A 24,715-nucleotide genomic window follows, 5' to 3' on the forward strand; every position below is an offset into this window, starting at 1 on the left:
TTGATCACAGGCCCTCCACTCCAAGCAAACCCACCCGGATTCTTCCCCATCCATGATGGGGAAGTGGGAGTTGGGAAAGATGCTCCGAGCTGCACAGTACTTTGTAGGGACAGACAGAGACCGCAGGTTTGTCTACATTCCTTCAAATAAACGTCATAAACGCCAAAGGCAAAAATAAGCGAATGGGCAGTAAGCGCTCAATAAATACGATTGAATGAATGAAATGGAAAGAAGAAGCATTCTTTGGCTGCAGACACGCTAAGGCTTTCAAGTTTTATTGAGAGTTCACCATTTTTTGGGGTGGGGGTGGGCACAGTTCCCACTGGGCCCCTTCCCACTTCTCTTCCCCTTCTTGTAGGTGACTCGTTCGTTCTCGGGTTCGTCCACGGTGCTTCTCACCAGCATGTCTGCATTAAAAGATTCCAGATTTGGATTTGGAAACCTGTTGTTGGCCCGGTCTTGGATATGCTCTACTGGTTTGAGGAACTGAATTGACTTACAGCCTGTGATGGTAGAGGGCTCATTCCGGGCCCGGGATCACGGCTGTCAAATCATCCCTCTCATTTCTACTCTTCCTGCATCCTGTCCATTACCTAAGTGCTCCCAATCTCCTTTTTCCCGGGAACCATGTGGCAAAAAGTGGCGACTTCCAATTCTGTTTCCAAGCTCTTTCCCTACTAGGTCAAAACGAAAACTCTTTCGTTTTTACTTGAGGAAGGGCTGCTGCTATGATTCCTCAGCCAGGGAGATGGAGTCGTTTCAGTGAATGTAAATTCGTAGGTGGGGAGAAAAGGACTCGCAACCTGATTCTAGCTGCGTGTCTTGGTGTTCTGCCCCCGAAGGTCAGAGGCAACAGGTATTAATATATCACCTGTGGCTTGGGCCATTCCCGTTTCCATCCTCTGCTTGCTCAATCTCTGCCCCTTTCATCCATCATACCTTATTTTGTCGGCACGGAGGTGAGGAACACCAAGCTTTCCGCCCTGCTCCCCTCTGACCAGAGAAGTTGCATCAGAGGTGGCATTTTGACCTCGGGATGGCCGATGCCCAGAGTCACCTTGGCACTGAGGGCCAGTTCCCATTGGGACCCCCCCACGCTGTCCTTCCCCTTCCCTCCCCCTCCTTCTTCCAGGAAGTTTCATGAGTTCGGAGAAGAGGTTGCAAAAAGAAAAGAAAAATGAGGCAAATCTTAACATTAAGAAACATTTTATTCGGTTGGCTAGGGAAATAAGTGATGGTTTCAATTTAGAATAGAATTTGGAAGCCAACGGCGGATTTGGAGCGATTTCCCCTACAAAACCGTTATTCAGGTCAAATCCTTCACGATTCAACTTCAATCGGGTGAAATCCTTCAAGAAGATATGTCAAAGTCTGCCCTTTTCAATGACTTATGTTTGACGTCTTCAGAATTGGAATTCCCAGATTGCCCGATGGAGCGAGCAGGGGGCAGCTTTGGGGTAGAGAGACCTTCCATGAGCTATGGGAAGTATTAACCCAGGTAGAACACGGGCTGGGGCAGTGAGGGGAGGGGGACGAGGATTCCTCCAAAACTGAAATGTGTATAAGTGACCCTCGAACTGAACTCCGAGCAAGGGGGGATTCATGGTTTAGGCCTCCACAGTCAGGGCTCTGCCAGCTCCTCTGTATGGTTCATGCCGCCTCAGGTCCGTCTCTGCACTCGTCTGCACAGAGAGGGCAAAACATTGCAGGAGGGGTGAGAGCCGGATCTTGCAGAGAGAACAGGACTCTAGTCCCCATTTCACAGGTGGGGAAAGAGAAACGGAGAAATAAAGGGACCTACCCAAGATCACGCAACAGGAATGAGGTCTAGGTGGGACTGGAACCCGGCTCTTCTGACTCCCGGTGTCGTGCTTTTTCCACCAATTCACGGTGAGACCTGAATAGCCCACCCCTCGGACACAGTTGCTAATTGCATGCTCTTGGAGACACGGGGGCATGCGTTCCAGATGCGAGTCAATGGTACTGTGTTTTCAAGAACCGGAGGTGGTGGGATTTCTGAATCCCTCTGGGCTGGTGTCGGGGCACGGAGCAGGAGACGTAGAAGGAGTTGTTCTTCCCAATCTGTTTTAAGCGGAGCACTTGCAGTGGGTTATGGAAGACTTCATCCTAAGAACAGACCGAGGACAAACACAAACTTTAGGCTTAGCGTTCAGAGACCACGAAATTAATAACACCCTCTGTCCCCATGGGATCATGCAATCTCATAACAACCCTCCAACACCCCCATCTCCCTTCCTGACCGATAAGACCTCAGTCCATGGAATGCTACGACTAGCCTCCATCCCATGTTTTCCCTTTCAGTCTCTCGAGTTTGCGGGTCACAAAGACATCTCTCTTCTTTTACCTCAGCGTGAAGTTGATGTCCCCCTCCCGCCCTCAGGCTCCAATCGCCTCTTGCCGCTCCACACACACTCCCTCCTCTTTCTCTGCGATTCAGGTTCGGCTGCTGCAAGGGACAGACTTTCTGCCATAATAACTCACCTGCGCAGACTTTGTCACCTTCTTCTGGACCGTAGCCATTTCCTGGTGTTTCCCTCTGGTGCTCTGGAACCAGGCTGTGACCTGGATGGGGAAGTAAACAGAAAATCAGTTCAGTTTGGGTCAAATAAGTGTTTTTCTGTGCGTGTGTGTGTGTATGTGAAGGAAGATAGGGAAGTTTGGAGACAGGGCGGGAGCAAACCTAACTGATTCCCTGCAGAGGCAACATTTGGCCTCATTTTGTAAAACGAAGATGCAATACAGACTACTGGAAGCTGACGAACAACCACCTCTCCAGGCCACGACTTCCCTTCCAGCCAGTTCAGTAGAGGCTCTTGTGTGGTCATATGAAGCAGCGTGGCTCAGTGCACGGGCTTTGGAGTCAGAGGTCATGGGTTCAAATCCTGCCTCCTCCACTTGTCGGCTGTATGACTTTGGGCAGGTCACTTCACTTCTCTGGGCCTCGGTTCCCTCACCTGTAAACTGGGGATTAAGACCGTGAGGCCCCCAGTGGAACAACCTGATCACCATGTAACCTCCCCAGGGCTTAGAAGAGTGCTTTGCACATAGTAAGTGCTTAATAAACGCCGTTATTATTATTATTGTGAAATGGATGATATGGCGTGTGGAGCAGGGGAGAGGAGACAGATGGGAGAGCGAAAGAAAAGCATCTTGAAAGATAGATGGATGTGGGATGTGGGCAGAAGGGCCAAGGAACCTCAATTCTGCATAGACGATGGATTCTTGGTACCACACCCGTTCCTGCTTCCTCCATTGTTCAACAGTGCACTCCTCTAGACCACTACCTGAGGGAGCACAAGCCCGCAGATAAGCAGGCTTCTTACCTGTGGAACGTAGATCGCCAAATCTCCAGCCAGTCTTACTGCTTCAGCTGTCCTGACCTGATGCTTCATTTTAAATGTTGTCCACAAGGCTTCCATGATGGATTTGCTCACAGGACGATTCCGGGGGGTTTTGTGGACCACTACCTTGTTCCTCTTCCTCTTGGCTGCGTTCCTTTCCTTTTCTTCCTCCTCTGTCTCTTCCATTCCATCACCTCCGTCGTTGTTCCTACCAATGCCGATGAGTGCAGAGGACGGTCCGGACCCATGTGCCTGATCTGGGGGTGCCATTCGCAGTTCCGGAAGGCAGAAGGGCGTTATTAGAGACAGAAAACGAACAGTAAGCGGAGGACCCGGGAAACACCTGACGTGGAATACGGCGGACCGATCCCCCTCTCCCAGTACCCAGCCCTCACCCCGGTCGATAACGTCCCAAAGTTCCTCTCCCTTAAAGAATCTTTTCTGTTACACTACCTGAACTTTGAGAAGTGTTGTTACCCGGGTGATCACGGTCCACAGTCTGGGCATAGTTCTTCAACCACGATCGTTCAATCTCTTCATCCCCTTCAAATAGCGGGAGTTTCGCTGAGGACACCATGTTCACTTCTACCGGAGAGACCTTTGAGTAAGCCTGGGTAAGCTCCGGAATGCTCACCGAGCAGCGGTAGTTTCTGGCAACGGGAGAAGTCTGCAGGAGAAAAGAACGGAGAACATTCATCCCAAGAGTTTTGCCCCATTCCCGCCACACGTGCCTGCCGACCCCTTCAGAAGCTGGGAAATGAGCGAGCAGCAGAAGCAGGGTGGTTCCGTGGAAAGAGCACGGGCTTTGGAGTCAGAGGTCACGGGTTCAAATCCCGACTCCACCAATTGTCAGCTGTGTGACTTTGGTCAAGTCACTTAACTTCTCAGGACCTCAGTTACCTCATCTGTAAAATGGGGATTAAGACCCCCCGTGGGACAACCTTGTAACCTCCCCAGCGCTTACAGCAGTGCTCTGCACATAGTAAGCGCTTAATAAATGCCATTATTATTATTTAAGGAAAACGGCCAACCATTGCTCTGGGAGTGGAATTGGCCTACAGCTCTCTTTGGAGCTCCCCAGAGGATAGAGTCGATCTGGCGATGGACTGCTTCCTCGGAGTTATCTACCCGCGAGGCAGGCCAGCCAAATCAGTTTGCTCTGCTTCCCGCCACCTTCTCGCAAGGGCCCAAGTTGGGAAGCTCTACTCCTGCTGGGTTGGCTCCAATTCCGCACTTACCCTATCTCCACTCCTGTATCACGTTCTGCTACCTGATATGATCCCGCCACCTGGCACCGCAGTCGATTGGAGAGACTTCGGGATGTGGCCGCTTCGTGGAGAGAATGAAGCACAGGAGCAGCACGGACCCACAGGTCTATTTGAAGAGCGAGGAGGGGCGGGGAGCGGGCCCTTCTCACTCTAGGGAGAGAGTTCACACTATAACTGCCAACACATTAGGTTCACGTTTTCATGTCAACCGTTCCCTCACAGGTAATCAATCAATCTTTGCTATGAGTTGAGCGTGAACTGAGTGCTGACTATCACCCGTCTGAATGATCCCCATGCCTGTCGTTTAAGAAATGAGCTTCCCGCGCGGAAAACTCTTGGGACAATGGTATTCATTCATTCATTCAATTGTATTTATTGAGCTCTTATTGTATGCAGAGCACGGTACTAAGCGCTTGGGAAGTACAAGTTGGCAACATATAGAGACGGTCCCTACCCACCTGCGGGCTCACAGTGTAGAAGGGGGAGGCAAGGAACAAAACATATTAAGAAAATAAAATAAATAGAATAAATATGTACAAATTAAATAAATGGAGTAATAAATATGTACAAACATATATACATATATGCAGGTGCTGTGGGAGGGGAAGGAGGTAAGGTGGGGGATGTGGAGGTGGAGGAGGGAGAGAGGAAGGAGGGAGAGAGGAAGGAGGGGACGCAGTGTGGGAAGGCCTCCTGGAGGAGGTGAGCTCTCAGTAGGCCTTTGAAGGAAGGAAGAGAGCTAGCTTGGCGGATGTGCAGAGGGAGGGCATTCCAAGGCAGGGGGAGGACGTGGGCCGGGGGTCAACAGCAGAACTGGAGAGAACGAGGCACAGTGAGGCGGTTAGTGGCAGAGGAGCAGAGGGTGCCGGCTGGGCTGGAGAAGGAGAGAAGGGGAGGTGAGGTAGGATGGGGGCGAGTTGATGGAGAGCCTTGAAGCCGAGAGTGAAGAGTTTTTGCCTGGTGACAAGCACACAAGACCTCGGACGGGGAAATTCGGGAGATGGAGTAGTTTCAGTGAATGTAAATTCGTAGGTGGGGAGAAACGGACTCAAAACCTGATTCTAGCTGGTGCATGGGACATCCAACAGGCTGTCTCCGAGAACTTCTCACCTTGTCATCCCGCCCACTCCGGAACCTACGATCTCCCAGTGTGTAGATTAGGAGAGTTTAGAGTTTAGTTCTCCATGATTTCAAACAGTTATCATAGTTACCAATCTACAGTGTTTATTGAGCTCCTCCTACTGTGCTAAGCGCTTAGGAGCGACTAGAAGCCCTCCCAAGAGTTGTACATAGCTTCCTGTGGTAAAATGGTTCCTATCTAATGGAAGAGTTTGCAACCCAATTAAAAGCTGCCCAATGAAAAATCACGGGAGGCATGAAAGCTGAAACTGCATAGGAAGGGAAAAAATGTCCTTTGTGCTCTGTTCTCAGAATTATGATAGCCATCAACCAATCAGCGTGGCTCAGTGGAAAGAACATGGGCTTCGGAATCTGAGGTCATGGGTTCAAATCCCGGCTCCACCAATTGTCCGCTGTGTAACTTTGGGTAAGTCACTTCACTTCTCTGGGCCTCAGTTACCTCGTCTGTAAAATAGGGATTAAGACTGTGAACCGCCCGTGGGGTTCACCTGATCACCTTATCACCTCCCCAGCGCTTAGAACAGTGCTTTGCACTTAGTAAGCGCTTAATAAATGCCATTATTATTATTATTATTATTATTATTAATCAACGGTGTCACTGATGAATCAACCTGGTATGCTTAAGTTGTTTAATACTTCCTAAATGATCCATTGCGGGTTTGTTTGGAAGTGAATACGCTGTGGGGCCTGGGAATGCTCTGGGCCTGCGTTTATTTCATATTGGGATGTAGGTAAGAATTCGGCATTGGAGCAGCACGGCCCCGCAGGACTGTTTGAAGAAAGATCAGGGGTGGAGCGCCGGCCCAAATCACTCCGGAGAGAGAGTTCACACTAACATCTAGGAATGGGGGGCCAGCTCCCAAATTTTCCGGTTTGAATTTTGATGTGCTACTATTGCCCCCAAGAGTTTTCTACGTTTCCCCGAAACGACGGGCCAGTTTTGAGGCTTTCTCTCCTTTCATCGGGCAACAGGAGGGTAGAGTAGTCCCATAGGGGCTCCGGATAATGGTCTGAGCAAAGGTTTTTAAAGGTTTCAGCCTCACTTGACCTTTGCCGCTCCAGATTCTTCCTCATATCAGAGAACAAGATGCTTCTGCCCAGAGTGTGCACATTTTAAAGCAGTAAGAAAGAGATGCTGTTCCTCCTGGGTATTTTCTAACCTGATCCCACGAAGAGGCAGGGATCTGAAAGTTCAATTCCTTTGTCTTTTCTTAAAGTGGAAGTTGAAAAGCCTGGAAACTATAACCAATTGAAGTTGACATAATTTGGAACATAGATCAAAATTCAGTTCATTCCTAAACATGTCAGTTAAAAACCACCTTCATAAGTGTGTCCGTATCACACTTATCACACCCTTATATCCTCTGGACTTGAAAGCTCATCGTTGGCAGGGAATGTGTCTACCAAGTCTCTTATATCATTCTCTCCCAAGCACTTAGTACAGTGCTCAGCACACAGTTAAGGATCCATAAAAATGATTTATTGATCGACTAATATCAGTTCCTTCACATACAAGGCATTTTCCATTCATTCATTCAATCGTATTAATTGAGCGCTTACTGTGTGCTGAAGCACTGTACTAAGCACTTGGAAAGTTCAATTCGGCAACAGATAGAGACAGTCCCTACCCAACAACGGGCTCACGATTTTCCAGTTACACTTGGTCGTCACCTCTCACAACTGAGCTCTTCCTTAAATGTCTGAATACTCCAGTTTGTGGGGAGGGAGGCAGCTGAGAAGACACCTAAACCCCGACAATCCTTCTCTCTCTGCCCAGATTTTGGTCCTCTGTGAGTTGGGGAAGGCCTTCATTCAATTTTTTTGGTTTTAATTTATGACCGGGTATTCATTCCGTGTGTGGAAAGGTAATGCGACCACTGTGCACAAGGGGAAGACAAGAATAAAGTAATTTTATAGTAGGGAATACAACAATGTTCTGAAAAGTAATGGACAAATTAAAAACTTCTGAGAAAAAGCAACTCTGGGAGAATGAGCCCCAAGGTGGACGCCAGGGTGGGGAGTCGGGTTCTTGTTCTGTATCAAGGCAGGATTTGGGAGGGAAGATAAGGAGTTCAGTCTTTGACATATTGAGTTTTACATGGCGGGCAGATGGAGATGTCCTGAAGGCAGGAGAAGATACGAGCCTGGAGGGAGGGAGAGAGAGCAGGTGCAGAGATGTAGACACTAATTATCATTAGACACTAAATACAAAACCAATTACTCATAATAGGCTCAGAATTTATTTATCAAATAATGATGGGACATTATAAAACAAAATTAAATTACCAATTCAGCGATCAATGGTATCAGTAATTATACTATGTAGCTAAAAATGGTACTGGGAAGGGAAGCTCTCAGGCTCCTCCTTGTTCCAGGCAACAGAGTAGGTGTTCAGAACAATGATTCAGGCAGCAGAGTGTATTGAAGAATTTGTGAAGTCCTGAGTGCTTATCACAATGTTTGGCATGTAGTATGCTCTGAATAAATATCATGACTAACTAGCTTAGAATGTGAAGGTTGGAATCATGGAGTCAAATGAGGACGTTCAAGAGTAGAATAGTCTGCAAGTGAAGAAAGTTTGTTGCAGGGAGATTGCAATAACATTGGAGAGGAAAGGGCAGATGCAAAATATCAGATTTAGGGTTTTCTCATCACTTTGGAAATTCTTAGCTGTTTTTGGTTTCTGAGAAGAACTTCTTAGGTTCTGTCCAAGAGATTGGCTGTGATACTGCCCAAGGAGCAGTAGTGAAAATAATGTACTTATCAGTACATCTGGACACTCGTAGGGTTAGCACATTGAATATTCTTATGTGTGGGCACTCTAAGGGAAGCAGCTTGGCATAGTGAGTAGAGCACAGGTCAGGGATTCAGAAGGTGATGGGATCTTGTCTTGGCTCTGCCACATGTCTTGAGTGTGGCCTTGGGCAAGTCAATTAACTTCTCTGTACCTCAGTTACCTCATCTTTAAAATGAGGATTAAGACACTGAGAAGTCAATGTGAAACACAAGACTGTGTCCAACCCAATTTTTTATGTTCACCCTAGTACTTAGTGCCTTACTTAGTACTTAGTGCATGACACATAGTAAGCACTTAAAAATACCACGTTTATTGGTATTATCATTATTATTATTATTATCCCTATCTTTGTTGAACTCTTTGCATTTGTATCTTGGTTTAAGGGAGGAAAATGGGGAAGATGACAAAGATGAGGAGAAATGGGGGAGTATGTAAAGCTGGTGACTCCATGGGCCTCACGTGGTTTCTGTTACAATAGTAACAATATAATTATGGTAATGATAATTGTATGGTCTTTGCTAAGGCTTCCTCTGGGTCAAACACTGTTCTAAGTACTGGAGAAGGTAAACCTTAATAAAGTTGGGCACAGTTTCTGCCTCACAGGGAACTCACAATCTAAGTAGCGGGGAAGAAATGGTATTGAATCTTCATTTTAGGTGGAGGAAACTGTGGCACAGAAGTGCTAAGTGACTTACCTAGGGTCACACATCAGGTAAATGGCAGAGCTGGGATTAGAGTCCAGATCCTCTGAATCTCCTCTGATCCACAGAGGAGATAGAACCTGCTGCGCACAGATCCAGTCACCAAACAATGCATAAAGGTCTAGCAAAGCAAAATGGGAGTTGGAAGGACAATAGCCAGGAGTCAGGAAAAGCTTCCATAGGAGGGATGTCTGTAGCAGAATTTAGTGTTGTAAACTCTCACCACCTAATGGAACCCTGATTATCTCCAGGACTATGGCTAGGAATGTCCTTGGTTTAATGGTGCTATTGCTCTTCCATGGTCTTGCTTGGTTGAAACACAAGATCTTCACAGGGGTTCCCATATCATAGAGAGTTTGCAAATAGAAGCATGGTCTGAGAAGACCTTCAGATCTTATTCCCCAGAAAATCACCTAGGAACTTGATGACTCTTGTGTCACAGGTGAGCAAGACAAAGGGGCTGACAGTGGCATATCCACTGACAACAAACATGCCAGCATTCAAGAGGGTGTCATTATTCTTCATGAATGTCCCTAGGAACAGGGAAAGGATTAAGTCTCCAAAGTAGAAAACTACAAAGCAGCTCACAAGCAGCACAAGGATCTTGGTGGCTCGTCTCTCTGGTGATATTTCAGGGGCTTGGCCGGTACTGTGAAGACGTTGGACCTGGCTCTTGCAAGATGCAAGATGCAAGAGAAGGGCCATGTAGCCACTGGAGCAGCTCATGATCCCCAGAGAGAGGATGTCACAGAGAGCCATGAAGGTGAGAATAAGACCCTGGAGGATTGTGTCTATGGGAATAGCGTAACAATTGCTCCCAATGGTGGTTGCATTATGTGAAGCGACCACTTGGTACAAACGTTGGGTGCTTATCAGCAGGTTTGGCATCCACAAGCTGGCTAAAACCGGGAGGATGACGTCTGGGATCTGAACCTTGAGCTTGAATAGATAGGAGGTGCAAGGACTGATGGTGATGGCCTGGACCACGCTCAGGAGGGTGCTGGTGCAGATGGAGAGGCCCCGGGTGATGCGGTAGATGTAGTCAAGCAGCTTACACTCAGCATTGATCTGTACAATCCGCAGCTCCAATATTCCTGCTGTTCTGGTGATCCACCCGGCAAGAAGCATCATGTTGTGGACTAGAGCTAGGAGAATAATGACCAGGTCTGTGGGCTTTGGTTTGGAACCCAGGAGGAGCGAGGTGAGGTAGACCATGGTGAGAAGAGAGTTCCCCCTGATACCTAGTCCAGTCTGAGAGATGAAACAGACTTCTGAGCCATAACAAGGTTCATGGCTTTCTGATACAAGTATCTGCAGAAGCACTGGAGGAAGAAGGATGGGCCAGAGACTGTGAGAATTTCATTCCTGGAGCTGAAAAGAAAATTGGTAAAGGATCCAGAATGAAATGAGTATTTCAGTCAAATTGGTAGAGGATGGTCATTGATACTCAGCTGTGCTGCAATCCATTTGCATGTAAACTGTTGGTGTCAAAGGCTCTATGAAAATCTAAATCTGCATATTTACTGATGAATTGTAAGAACTCCAGCTAATGAGAAGGGCACAATTTCCCTTTGACACATGCCATGTTCTCTTACCCCCAGCAGCGAGTGATTTTCCAATGGCCCGGGCCTAAACCTTCTTACAGACTGCACCAATGTGCCAGGGTGACACATTCACTCAAGCTAACCTCACACAAAATGGTCAGAGCAGGAGACCTTCAGAAGTCCCTAGAGCCAGTAGAAGCTCTCTTATGATGACCTCATGCCTGAATTCATTAAATTCATGCCTGAATTCATTAAGTTGCACCTCCACCTGAAACACAGGCAACTCAGGGGAAGATTGAGAAAAGGGGAAGGGGCTAATCAATTGGGATGCCCCTCAAGCATTTTGAATTAGAGATGGAACTAAGCAATCTCTCTCTCACCGTTGACAACTAGTCCACATCCTGCCTGTGGCCTGGAATGCCCTCCATACTCGAATCCGTCAGACAATTACTCTTCCTCCCCCACATTTAAGCCTTTTTGAAGGCACATCCCCTTTTAGAGGCCTTCTCAGACTAAGCCCCACTTTTCCTCAGCTCCCACTCCCTTCTGCATCACCCTGATCTGTTCGTTTTGCTCTTCCCCGTCCCAGTCCTACAGCATTTATGTACATATCTGTAATTTTGTTTATTCATATTGATAATAACAATAATAATGATGGTACTTATAAAGCACTTACTATGTTCAAAGCACTGTTCTAAGCGCTGATTTCTATCTCTCCCCCTCTAAACTAAACTCTTTGTGAGCAGGGAATCTCACTGTTTATTGTTGTGTTGTACTTTCCACAGTGCTTAGTAGAGTGCTCTGCACACAGCAAGTGCTCAATAAATACGATTGAATGAATGAATAACAATTTGAGCATAGTTAGGGATTAATCCAACTGTAACCACCTGAGAACAGCGCACTGGGGCACAATCCCACTATCAGAAGCCACACACCCTCATCCCCCACCCTCACCCATATCCCACTTACTACTGTAGACTCATACCCTTATACCCAAGCAGCCAGTTTGGGATTGGGGGGGATGTGTTTGAAAGTATAAAGTGAGACACTCCGGATTTTGTATCCTTGATTCTTTGCTCTGGTGTTCATTACAGAAGCAGGAGTATTGGATGGAGACAGGAATTCAGACTGTGTTATAAGAGATGCAGCTGGGGAAAAGTCATGTATATTTCACTCAAAGTCTTGATCCCAAAGCCAGATACCAAACAATACAGACCTCTGGACAACTGAGACATAAAAAATTAAGGGTTCACTGGTGAAGACCTTAGCTGTTAAACAGAGCCTGCGAGTTACTAAGCTTTCTTTCTCTCACTGTAAGATATTTAGCTTTGTGAGCGTGTGTGTGTGTGTGTGTGTGTGTGTGTGAGAGAGAGAGAGAGAGAGAGAGAGAGAGAGAGAGAGAGAGAGAGAGAGAATAAAAGAGAGGGGGCTGAGGGTAGTGAAATGTTGGGAGTGAAAGTTTAATACAAACATTCAAATATTACAGCAAACTGCTTCTACCAATGTAGAAGCATCATTTGATCCTGTTTTGGACAGGAGACTTGAAGGGGAGGGAGCTGCTTATCGGTTACCCTGCTGTGAATTTTATGCTAAATCATCAGGTCCAAGGTCTAGACTGTAAGCCCGCTCTTGGGTAGGGACCATCTCTATATGTTGCCAACTTGTACTTCCCAAGCGCTTAGTACAGTGCTCTGCACACAGTAAGCGCTCAATAAATACAATTGAATGAATGAATGAATGAATGTGTGGATCAAATCATTGTGAGAGAAACCTACTGTAAGATGGAAAGAACAGATAAATGATGAAAGACCAGATAAGAGACAAGAGAAGTCGCCCAGTTGGACAAATCGAGGATACACAGCTAGCCAAATCCAGATAAGGCCACTATCTCAGTTGAGTAGCTTGGAGAGATGGTAAAAGGATGGGATGTAAGACCAGGATGCTTGCCGTGATAGCAAACTGCAAGGTCTGCCGTTAGACGGTTTATTGCCAGCAGGAAATAAAGCCCTCCTTGATTGAATTATAGCCTACTCTTCCCAATCTAGAAGAGCTCAACAGAGGGGTTAGTGCAAATAACAACTTGCTACTATTTCTACAGACTGTTACTGATAATATGTCCACTCTCCCACTTATTCATTCATTCATTCATTCAGTTCTCTCCATCATATTTATTGAGTGCTTATTTTATGCAGAACACTGTACTAAGTGCTTGGGGCGAGTACAATCATACAATACATACAATACATATATTGTTTAGCCATATGTAGGATAGAGGCTATGCCCCAACAGAGATCTTGGCTGATTCTTGGAGAGTCTTGTAGTGTTTCCAAATGTGAATACATTGCCTGACCCTTAACAAGGGCTTAGCAAAAACCACAATTACCATTATTATTGCTATAATCTTGATTATTGTTATTGGTATCACTAAGGTGGTTAGTCCAGAGAGTGAGAAAAAGTGTGTATGGCCCAGCTGCTTCTGGGCTTGTCACTATGGATGGGCTGACACAAGCAATAACTTGTCTGGTCACTGGGGACGTCATCTCCTGCTGTCATGTGAAAGTGTCAGGATCCTGCTAGTGAGAAGAAAATCATTGGCCCTGGAGGGGCATGAGGACATGAAACTTTTCCTGATAAATGTCACCCTGGTCACCACAGAGGGGGGAGAGAGTGACTCAGGTCCCAAATCAAAGTGCAGCCCTGGTGAGTGTCTCCTTCTTTTTTTAAATGATATTTCTTAGAGTGCTTACCATGTGGCAGGCACTGTACTATGCATTGGGGGTAGATACATAGCTAGGCAGGTTGTTCACAGAGTCCGTGTCTCACAGTTTTTATATCCATCATTTTACAGAAGAAGGAACTGAGGCACAGAGAACGGAAGTGATTTGCCCAAGGTCAACCAGTAGGCTAGTGGTGGAGTTGGGATTAGAATCCAGATCCTAACTTCCAGGCCCGTGCTGTATCCATTAGGCAATGCTACCTCTCACTAGGCCACACTGATTCTTGCTGACTCTATGTCAGAGCAAGAGAGGATGTCATCATTTTCATAAGCCAGAGGGGTCGATAGAGACTTGGACTGGGAGTAGGACTGGTCAGGTAAAATCAAAAAGGAACATGACTGAAGTGGCCATTCCCTCACACCCTGACTATAGAGACACAATACCTCTCACCTCTCAAATGAGGTGAATTTCCCTTCCTGTCTCAGTCCCCCTACTCAATAGCTGTAGCAAAATAACTCCCTGCTCTTGGCCATATGCTGAGTCCCTTTCTCTATCCTATGCCTGACTCCCAGCTTTATATTCAGAAAAGGTTTCGCTGCTCCCAGGCTTGGGGAGCTCCTTCAAAACCCAAACCCCCACCTTTCAGCTGGTCTTTCCAGTTCTGATTGAGACAGACCCGCTTTTCTCAGACCTTGCCCCGTCTGCCCCTGTCTTGGAGCCACAGGGCTGTCTCTGCTAGAGCTGACCCCAGGATTTTCAGAGGAACAGGGATGGAGCTGAGGAGTACTAGACTTGGATATTTTGCTGAAATGAAAATATTTCTTCTGGTCTTTTTCTCTCATGACACCTGAAAGGCAGGCAAACTTTTTCCCCATAATTCTGGCAACACAGAGAAACAGACAGTCACACACACACACATGTCCCTGAGTAATTTGGCAAACCAATTTAGTTTCATTCATTTCCCTCCAGAAGCAACCTAGTCCCTGAGAAGAGTTCACTGGGATTAAACTATCCTCAACTCTCCATAAGAATCATTTAATTTTCATATTTTTAACATTTGCATTGAAGAGGCTTTGAATTAGATTTGAACAACGTTTCAGACTGCAGTTTAGTCATCATAAAGTCAATTTCTCCCTATTTAATTCTCACTGTGCTCCAGCTGAATGTGGGAAACATCCTCACAATTTACTTGAATGCAGTTCCTCCCATATCCTTGTCACTTATATCTGCTATTTAATCCTCAGTCAGTATCAGTTGTAATTTGTTTTAAATTCCTCCTGGTGATTGGCCCCTGTAAATTGTAATGTCCTAAAGTCATGAGGCCTCCTCTGGAAAAAAGATGTTTATTCACCCTAATACTTTGATTGTACCTAAAGGGGATTAAACTACATAAATAAATTTATTGGCCATCTGGTCATAACCCAGCTTTCTCATTCCACCTCTGCTCACCATCTCCTATTCCAGTGGGTATAGTTTCCAAATTTGCTGGGGAACTTCATTCTGACTGTGACCATCAACTGTTTAAAGAGCAACTTGATCCATTTTAATAATGTCATTGCGGTAGGCAGCCTAAGTTTGGTGAAGGGAAGTATTCTTTTCATCTTTATAATAACATGTGTAGAACGTAATACATATCACTTTGGAGCTATAACAGGCAATGCATAACTAATGCAAAAGAATTGATTTTCTTTGCAAATGACCTCTCCTTTGTGTTTTTTGATATTGTATTTGGTCAGTTAGTTATATTTACGGAGTGCTTGCTGTTCATGGAGGCGTTACAAATTGTTTTGGTAGGAGGTACAATATAACAACAGTAGTAGACACATTGCCTTGCCCACAACAAGCGTTACAGCTAGTAGATGAAAGGACATTAAAGCAAATAAATGCAACAGATTATGTATGTAAGTTCTGCGGGGCTTAGGACGGGGGTGAATAAAGGGAGGCAAGTCAGGACAATACAGAAAGGATGGAAGAAAAGGGGAAAAGGGTCTTAGTCCAGGGCAGTTATCTTGGAGAAAATGGTGCCTTCAGTAAGGCTTTGAAGGGGACCTGAAGAGTGATATGTAGAGGAAAGGCATTCGAGCCAGAGGGCAGGATGTAGGTGAGAGGGGCAGAGGCAAGATTCATTAATTCATTCAGATCGGATTTATTGAGAGCTGTACTGTGTGAAAAACACTGTAGTAAGCGCTTGGAGATATTGCAGTTATAACAATAAAATAGATATTAAATACCCGTTCTCTCTTCCTACTTAGACTGGAAGCCCCATTCACCACTCTCTTCAAAGTATCAGCCAATGTTCTCCTTCTTGCCAAATCCAATGGCCTCTAATCCATCCTAATCCTCCTCGACCTCACAGCTGCCTTCGACACTGGTGGTCCTCCCCTTCTCTCGGGAAACTTTTTCCAATCCTGGCTTCACTGACACTGTCCTCTCCTGTTTCTTCTCCTCTTATCTTTCTGCTGTTTCCTTCTCAGTCTTCTTGGTGAGGCTCCTCCTTTAGCTCCCCATCCCCCCCCGAACCGTCGGGATCGCTCAAGCTTCAGGTTTTGATAACAAGTTATATTCTCCAGACTACATTCATTCACATTGGAGAACCACTAGCTCCCATGGCTTCAACTACCAACCTCCACGCGGATGATACTCCAATCTACATCCCCGGCCCTGATCTCTCGGCCCTCTGCCTCCAGTCCCACATCTTCTTACTGCTTCTTCAAGACATCTTTTCTTGGATGTCCTCCTGTCACCTCTAACTTCACATGTCTCAGAAGAGAACTTCTTATCTTTCCACCCAAACCCTGTCCTGACCCCTTGACTTTCACTTCACTGATGTCTGTCTCCCTGCTTCTAGACGTGGAGCCCCTTGGTGGGCAGGGGATTGTCTCTCTTTGTTGGTGAACTGTACTTTCCAAGCGCTTAGTACAGTGCTCTACACACAGTAAGCGCTTAATAAAGATGATTAAATGAATGACTGAATGAATGGCACCAACCATCGGTTCCTGTCCTCACAAGCCTGCAGCCTCGACTCCTCTCTCTCTTTCAAACCCCGCATATTCAATCCATCACTGAATCCTCTCCGTCCCACCTTCACGACATCGCTAAAATCTGCCCTTCTCCTCTCCATTCAAACTGCTACCACATTTATACATCGCTCACCTTAGTCCCACCTGGATACTGCATCAGCCTTCTTGCTGATTCTCCAGGCCTCCTGTCCTCTCCCCACTACAGTTCATACTTCATCTCTAATTCCTGGATCATTTTTCTTCAAAGAAACATTCAGGTTATATCACGTCCACTACTCAAAAAACTCCAATGTTGCTCAGTCCACCTCCACATCAAACAAAAACTTCTCACCATTGTCTTTAAAGCACTTCATCACCTTGGCCACCTTCCTACCTCACCTCACATTTCTTCCTTCTTCAACCCAGTCCACACACTGTGGCTCATCTAGAGCTAACCTTTTCAACTGTGCCTTGATCTCACCTACTCGCTTCTAACCCCTAGCCCGAGTCTTGCCTCCAGCCTGGAAAATTCTCTCTTACCAAAGTCCAACAGTCTTCCCCTTTTCAAGTCTTATTGAAGGCATAGTTTCTTCTCCAGAGGGCCTTCCGGAGCCTAAGCCTAAGTTTTCCACTTCCTTCTGCATCACTCTGACTTTCATTCATTCATTCATTCAATCGTATTTATTGAGCGCTTACTGTGTGCACAGGCATTGTACTAGAGCACTTGGGGAAGTACAAGTTGGGAACATATAGCGACAGTCCCTACCCAACCGCGGGATCACAGTCTAGAAGAGGGGAGACAGACAATAAAACAAAACACATTAACAAAATAAAATAAATAGAATAAATATGTACAACATTGTGACAGGCTAGCTCTCTTCCTCCCTTCAGAGCCCTACAGAGAGCTCACCTCCTCCTAGAGAGGCCTTCCCAGGATTGAGCCCCCTTTTTCCCAATCCTCCTCCCCATCTCCCCCACCCTATCTCTTTCCTCTCCCCACAGTACCTGTTATATGTTTGTACAGGATTTATTACTCAATTTTACTTTAGCATATTTACTATTCTATTTATTTTGTTTAATGATGTGCATTTAGCTTTAATTCTATTTGTTCTGACGACTTGACAACCTGTCCACATGTATTGTGTTTCTTGTCTGTCTCCCCCTTCTAGGACGTGTGAGCCCATTGTCGGTAGGGAACGTCTCTATATGTGCCAACTTGTACTTCGCAAGTGCATTAGTTAAGTGCTCTGCACACAGTAAGCACTCAATAAATAGGATTGAGATGAATGAGATGAATGAATCTGAGTTTCTTTCCTTCTCAACATGCTTTTACCTCTCCTCGTTGCCCTAGGGTTCCAAACTAAAGCCTGGAGTGGCCTTCTCTTCCCCGTATTCCTTTGCCACCCAGGCAGATTTGTTCCTTGGACCCCGAAGAGCTAACTGAAGCACTATCCCAGGTACACTAAAAGGTCAGAGCACTACTGGATTTCCTATACACAAATTGAAAGGATCTTTAACAAATGAATTGGCCAATACAAAATAATTCCCATAGAAGATGCCTTGGCCTTTCCTCGCCATCATGAATAGTACTTCTTGAGTGTTTACTATGTGCAGAGCACTGCACAAAGCCCTTAGGAGAGTATAATACAAGAGAGTTGGCAGACACATTCCTTGCTCAGAATGAGCTGTTATCTCACACTTTCCCTCCCCAGGACCCTACTTTTCCAGTATCTATTGTGCTGTCTGGTCCTTGCTCCTCAGCCTCTCAAGGAATCAGGATGTATCAGGTGCACCCTTTCCTGATTCTTCTGTAAGGATTTTCTGAGACCAGCACTAAAGGCTTTCCAGTCGACATGATCATTTTCCTACCCCTGGGATAGCTGCCTGACTTCTCAGGGATCTTAAACTCTTAACCACTTTTCCTATTCCCTGCATCCCCGGGATTTACTCAGTCTATTTCATTCAAAATGCTTGAGGGACATCCCAATTAATTAGCCCCTTCCTCTTTTTTTCAGTTTTCCTCTGAAATGGATGTGACCATCTTAGTGAGTTACCTCCTACCTTTTACTGAATTCAACTACCTGTCCCTCAGGGAGGAGGTCATCAGGAGTGACCTACTACCAGCTCTAGCAACTTCTGATGGTCTTCCTCTATGACCACTTTGTGTGAGGTTACCTTGAGTGACAGCCTCATCCTGGTACATCAGTGCAGTCTATAAGGAGGTTCAGGTCCAGTGGGTCCATGGAAAATCACACTTTGCTGGGGGTAAGACAACATGGCACCTGTTGACACCCATGCCCATCATCCCCGCCAGCTCTTCTGTACATTCAACATTCTTTCATACATTCTCAGGCCCCCGGTTCCTTCCCATCCTCCTTCCCTCACCCACAACGATCTGGCCTCCTACTTCATTAACAAAATTTAATCCTTCAGGTCCGACCTCCCCAAAGTCACTCCCCCCCTCTTCAACAACCCCCCGGCTCTCAACACTCTCTGCTACTCTCCCATCCTTCCCAGCAGTATCCTCAGAGGAGCTCTCCTCCCTCCTCTCAAGTGCTACTCTGGCCACCTGTGCTTCAACCCAATTCCCTCTCATCTCATGAAATCTCTCGCTCCATCCCTTCTCCCCTCCTTAACTTCCATCTTCAACTGCTCACTCTCCCCTGGTTCCTTCCCCTCTGCCTTCAAACATGTCTCTCCCATCCTAAAAAAACTCTCTCTTGACCCCACCACACCTTCTAGTTATCGCCCCATATCCCTCTTTCCATTCCTTTCCAAACTCCTTGAACGAGTTGTCTACACACGCTGCCTCGAATTCCTCAACACCTACCCTCTCCTCGACCCCCTCCAGTCTGGCTTCCATCCCCTACATGCCACGGAAACTGCCCTCTCAAAGGTCACCAATGACCTCCTGCTTGCAAAATCCAACGGTTCCTACTCTATCCTAATCCTCCTCGGCCTCTCAGCTGCCTTCGACACTGTGGACCACCCCCTTCTCCTCAACACGCTATCCGACCTTGGCTTCACAGACTCCATCCTCTCCTGGTTCTCCTCTTATCTCTCCGGTCGTTCATTCTCAGTCTCATTTGCAGGCTCCTCCTCCCCCTCCCATCCCCTTACTGTGGGGTTTTCCCAAGGTTCAGTGCTTGGTCCCCTTCTGTTCTCGATCTACACTCACTCCCTTGGTGACCTCATTCGCTCCCATGGCTTCAACTATCATCTCTACGCTGATGACACCCAGATCTACATCTCCGCCCCTGCTCTCTCCCCCTCTCTCTGGGCTCGCATCTCCTCCCGCCTTCAGGACATCTCCATCTGGATGTCCACCTGCCACCTAAAACTCAACACGTCCAAGACTGAACTCCTTGTCTTCCCTCCCAAACCCTGCCCTCTCCCTGACTTTCCCATCTCTGTTGAAGGCACTACCATCCTTCCCGTCTCACAAGCCCGCAACCTTGGTGTCATCCTCGATTCAGCTCTCTCATTCACCCCTCACATCCAGGCCGTCAACAACACCTGACGGTCTCAGCTCCGCAGCATTGCCAAGATCCGCCCTTTCCTCTCCATCCAAACCGCTACCCTGCTCGTTCAAGCTCTCATCCTATCCCGTCTGGACTACTGCATCAGCCTTCTCTCTGATCTCCTATCCTCGTGTCTCTCCCCACTTCAATCCATATTTCATGCTGCTGCCTGGATCGTCTTTGTCCAGAAATGCTCTGGGCATGTTACTCCCCTCCTCAAAAATCTCCAGTGGCTACTAATCAATCTGCGCATCAGGCAGAAACTCCTCACCCTGGGTTTCAAGGCTCTCCATCACCTCGCCCCCTCCTACCTCACCTCCCTTCTCTCCTTCTATGGCCCACCCCGCACCCTCCGCTCCTCTGCCACTAATCTCCTCACCGTGCCTCGTTCTCCCCTGTCCCACCATCGACCCCCGGCCCACGTCATCCCCCGGGCCTGGAATGCCCTCCCTCTGCCCATCCGCCAAGCTAGCTCTCTTCCTCCTTTCAAGGCCCTACTAAGAGCTCACCTCCTCCAGGAGGCCTTCCCAGACTGAGCCCCTTCCTTCCTCTCCCCCTTGTCCCCCTCTCCCTCCCCCCATCTTACCTCCTTCCCTTCCCCAAAGCACCTGTATATATGTATATATTTTTGTACATATTTATTACTCTATTTATTTATTTATCTCACCTCTACATATCTATTCTATTTATTTTATTTTGTTAGTATGTTTGGTTTTGTTCTCTGTCTCCCCCTTGTAGACTGTGAGCCCGCTGTTGGGTAGGGACTGTCTCTATGCGTTGCCGACTTGTACTTCCCAAGCTCTTAGTACAGTGCTCTGCACACAGTAAGTGCTCAATAAATGCGATTGATTGATTGATTAATTAAGGGGAAATTGTGCCCTACTCATTTGCTGAGATCATTTGAAATGACCAGTAAATACATAGATTTAGATTTTCATAGGGCCTTTGACACCAGTGGTTTACATATAATTCTGTTTTTTTCATAAATCAATAAACATGACTATTCCTTATGAATTTGACTAAAATACTCAATTCTTTCTGGATCCTTTGACAATTTTATTTGCAGCTCCAGGAATGAAATTCTCACAGTCTCTGGCCCATCCTTCTAACTCCAGTGTTGCTGCAGATATTTGTAACAAGAAACAATGAGCATTGACATGGTTCAGGAAGTCTGTTTCCTCTTCCAGAACATAGTAGGTATCATCGGGAACTCCCTTCTCAACATACTTTATCTCTCGTCATTCATCCTGGGTTCCAAACTAAAGCCTACAGACCTGGTCATCATTCACCTAGCTCTGGTCCACACCGTGATGCTTCTTACCAGGTGGATCACCAGAACAGCAGGAATTTGGGGGCTGAAGCTTGTACAGACCAATGCTGAGTGTAAGCTGTTTGCATATGTCTACCGCATCACGCCGGAGGCCTCTCCATCTGTAACACTTCCCTACTGAGCCATGGTCCAGGCCATTCACCATCAGTCTACCTACCGTCCTATTTGTTCCAGCTCAAACTTCAAGTCCCCAACCCTTAATCCTCCCAGCTCTTAGCCATCTTGTGGATTCCAAACATGCTGATAAGCACCAACCTTTTGTACCAAGTGGTCGCTTTCACATAATGCAACCAGCATTGAGGTGAAATTGCTACATTGTGCCCTTAAACAAATCCTTGAGGGGTCGATTCTCACCTTCATGGCTCTCCTTGACATTACTCTCTCTGGGGGCTATGAGCTGCTCTAGTGGCTTACATGATCCTCCGCCTGCATCAACACAGGCCACCCAGGTCAAGCATTCTCCATAGTACCAGAAAACCCCTGAAATATCACCAGAGAGACGAGCCACGAGACTCATTGTGCTGGCTCGTGAGCTGCTTTGTAGTCTTCTACTGTGGGAGACTTTGTCCTTTCCCTGTTTCTAGCTACATCATGAAGAATAATATCACCTTCTTGAATATTAGCATGTTTTGTGGTCAGTGGATATGCTACTGTCAGCCCTCCTTTGTCTTGCCTCACCTGTGACACAAGAGTCATCAAGTTCCTGGGTGATTTTCTGAGGAATAAGACCTGAAGGTCTCCTCAGAACATACTTCTGTCTGCAAACCCTCTTTGATATGGGAACTCAGTGATGATCCTGTGCCTCAAGCGAAGAAAACCATGGAAGATGTCCCTCCGCACATCCGCCAGGCTAGCTCTCTTCCTCCCTTCAAGGTCCTACTGAGAGCTCACCTCTTCCAGGAGGCCTTCCCAGACTGAGCCCCCTCCTTCCTCTCCCCCTCCTCCTCATCCCCCTCGCCCTACATCCTTCCCCTCCCCACAGCACCTGTATATATGTATATATGTTTGTACATATTTATTACTCTATTTATTTATTTTATTTGTACATATTTATTCAATTTATTTTATTTTGTGAATATGTTTTGTTTTGTTCTCTGTCTCCCCCTTCTAGACTGTAAGCCCACTGTTGGGTAGGGACTGTCTCTATATGTTGCCAGCTTGTACTTCCCAAGCACTTAGTACAGGGCTCTGCACACAGTAAGCGCTCAATAAATACGATTGATTGATTGATTGATTGCTCTGGGCAGATCACTGTACTAAGCAATTGGAAGAGTATAATATATCAGTTGGTAGACATAGTCCCTGCCCTCAGTGAGCCTACAGTCTAGAAGGAGAGACAGACATCAATATAAATAAATAAATTATGGCTTTGTACAAAAGTACTGTGGGCCTGAGGGGAAAATTCATTCAATCGTATTTATTGAGTGCTTACTGTGTGTAGAGCACTGTACTAAGCGCTTGGGAAGTACAAGTTGGCAACATATAGAGACGGTCCCTGCCCAACAACGGGCTCACAGTCTGGGAGGGGGAGACAGACAACAAAACAAAACACGTGGACAGGTGTAAAGTCGTCAGAGCAAAGAGAATTAAAGCTAAATACACATCATTAACAAAATCAATAGAATAATAAATCTGTAGAAATGTACAGCGGATTCAGCCATGAGGTGCAGCGCCCGAGATCCCCCGCACTCCCAGCAGGGGGCAGTGGCGAACTCAGCCACGCGGTGCAGCGCCCGAGATCCCGCGCCCTTCCACCAGGGGGCAGTAATAATAACGGTATTTGTTAAGTTCTTTGTGCCAAGCACTGTTCTAAGCGCTGGGGTAGACACAGGGCAATCAGGCTGTCCCATGGGGGCTCACAGTCCTAATCCCTGTTCTACAGATGAGATAACAGGCACAGAGAAGTGAAATGACTTGCCCAATATCACCTCACTGACAAGCGGCAGAGCCGGGATTCATTCATTCATTCAATCGTATTTACTGAGCGCCCACTGTGTGCAGAGCACTGTACCAAGCGCTTGGGGATGAAAACTCACAATCCCTGACTCCCAAGTCTGGGCTTTTTCTACTAAGCCACACTGCTTCTCAGTGGAAAGTGTACAGAATCAGAGTTGCTCAGTGGAATGAGCACGGGCTTTGGAGTCAGAGGTCATGGGTTCGAATCCCGGCCCCGCCACGTGTCAGCTGTGTGACTTTGGGCAAGTCACTTAACTTCTCTGTGCCCGACCTGCACTTCCCAAGAGCTTAGTATAGTGTTCTGCACATAGCAAGTGCTCAATAAATACGACTGACTGAATGAATGAATGGGTTCTAATCCCGGCTCCGCCATTTATCATCTGTGTGACCTTGGGCAAATCAAAACTTCTCTAGGCCTCAGTTCTGTCATCTGTAAAATGGGGATGAAGACTGCGAATGAGGGACAACCTGATTACCTTGTATCTCCCCCAGTTCCTAGAACAGTGCTTGGCACATAGTAAGCGCTTAACAAATACAAAAATTATTATTATTATCCTCAACTGACTGAGGTTTTTCTGATCAATCAATCAGTCAGTGGTATAAATTGAGCACTTATTGTCTGCCTAGCAGTGTGGCCTAGGGGAAAGAGCCTGGGACTGAGAGTCTGAGAGCTTGAGTTCTAATTCTGCCCTTTTCTGTGAACTTGAGCAGGTGATATTAAGTGTAATTTCACTCTGCCTCTGTTTCCACAACTGTAAAATGGGTTTTAATACCTGGTATTGTTCCTGCTTATATTGTTAGCCACATGTAGGATAGGGGCTGTGTCCCAACATATATCTTGCAGATGTTGGAGATCTTGCATGTCTCCAAATGTTTAATACATTGCCTGACCATTAGCGAGAGTTTAGCAAAAACCACAATTACCATTGTTATTATTATTATTATTGGTATCACTAAGGGGGTAGTCCAGAGAGTGAGAAAAGTGTTATGGCCCACTGTGGCCCATATGGCTTGTCACTATGATGGGCTGACACAAGCGGTTTCTGGTCACTGGGGACGTCATCTCCTGCTCTCACGTGAAAGCATCAGGATCCTGCTAGTGACAAGAAAATCACTGGCCTGGAGGGGCATGAGGACATGAAACATTTCCTTATAAATGTCACCCTGGCCACCACAGAGGGGAGAGAGTGATTCCGGTCCCGAATCAAAGTGCAGCCTGGTGAGTGTCTCCTTCTTTTCTTTAATGATATTTCTTAAGTGCTTACCATGTGGCAGGCACTGTACCATGCATTGGGGTAGATACAAGCTAGTCAGGTTGGTCACAGTCCGTGTCATACACGGGTCTCACAGTTTTATCCATCATTTTACAGAAGAAGGAAC

At 46.5% G+C, this 24,715-nt stretch overlaps 3 protein-coding genes across 3 annotated transcripts in view; 1 reads left to right on the forward strand and 2 right to left on the reverse strand.

The window, feature by feature from the left end:
* Positions 1-1,351: 1,351 nt before the first annotated feature.
* Positions 1,352-5,748, reverse strand: LOC119943432. Its single transcript, XM_038764408.1, has 7 exons — positions 5,741-5,748; positions 4,601-4,780; positions 3,816-4,012; positions 3,345-3,658; positions 2,503-2,583; positions 2,059-2,127; positions 1,352-1,450 (listed from the first exon to the last, which is right to left on the reverse strand). Exons 1-7 carry the CDS (start codon positions 5,746-5,748, stop codon positions 1,352-1,354), a joined length of 948 nt encoding a protein of 315 aa, XP_038620336.1.
* A 3,907-nt stretch (positions 5,749-9,655) lies between these two features.
* LOC119943433 (vomeronasal type-1 receptor 90-like) lies at positions 9,656-21,896 on the reverse strand. Its single transcript, XM_038764409.1, has 2 exons — positions 21,734-21,896; positions 9,656-10,539 (listed from the first exon to the last, which is right to left on the reverse strand). The coding sequence occupies exons 1-2, from the start codon at positions 21,894-21,896 to the stop codon at positions 9,656-9,658; spliced, it is 1,047 nt and encodes a 348-aa protein (XP_038620337.1).
* Positions 21,897-23,019: 1,123 nt separating this feature from the next.
* Positions 23,020-24,715, forward strand: part of LOC119943434 (vomeronasal type-1 receptor 100-like) — a 2,526-nt gene continuing 830 nt past the window's right edge. The window contains exon 1 of the mRNA XM_038764410.1: positions 23,020-23,143. Coding sequence (XP_038620338.1) covers positions 23,020-23,143 — 124 coding nt within the window. The remainder of the gene's footprint in view (positions 23,144-24,715) is intronic.

This window comes from Tachyglossus aculeatus, chromosome 22 (genome assembly GCF_015852505.1).
Source record: "Tachyglossus aculeatus isolate mTacAcu1 chromosome 22, mTacAcu1.pri, whole genome shotgun sequence".
Lineage (NCBI taxonomy): Eukaryota > Metazoa > Chordata > Mammalia > Monotremata > Tachyglossidae > Tachyglossus > Tachyglossus aculeatus.

Bases quoted from the DNA above. Each gene is read 5' to 3' on its own strand.
- LOC119943433 (XM_038764409.1), bottom strand. From the start codon at position 21,896: ATGAGTCTCGTGGCTCGTCTCTCTGGTGATATTTCAGGGGTTTTCTGG. The intron at 10,540-21,733 runs GTGAGAATCGAC...GTTATGGCTCAG, and splicing joins TGTCAAGGAGAGCCATGAAG to AAGTCTGTTTCATCTCTCAG.
- LOC119943432 (XM_038764408.1), bottom strand. The intron at 4,013-4,600 runs GTAAGTGCGGAA...TCCCGTTGCCAG, and splicing joins GATACAGGAGTGGAGATAGG to AAACTACCGCTGCTCGGTGA. The intron at 2,128-2,502 runs GTGAGTTATTAT...GTCTGTTCTTAG, and splicing joins AGGTGACAAAGTCTGCGCAG to GATGAAGTCTTCCATAACCC.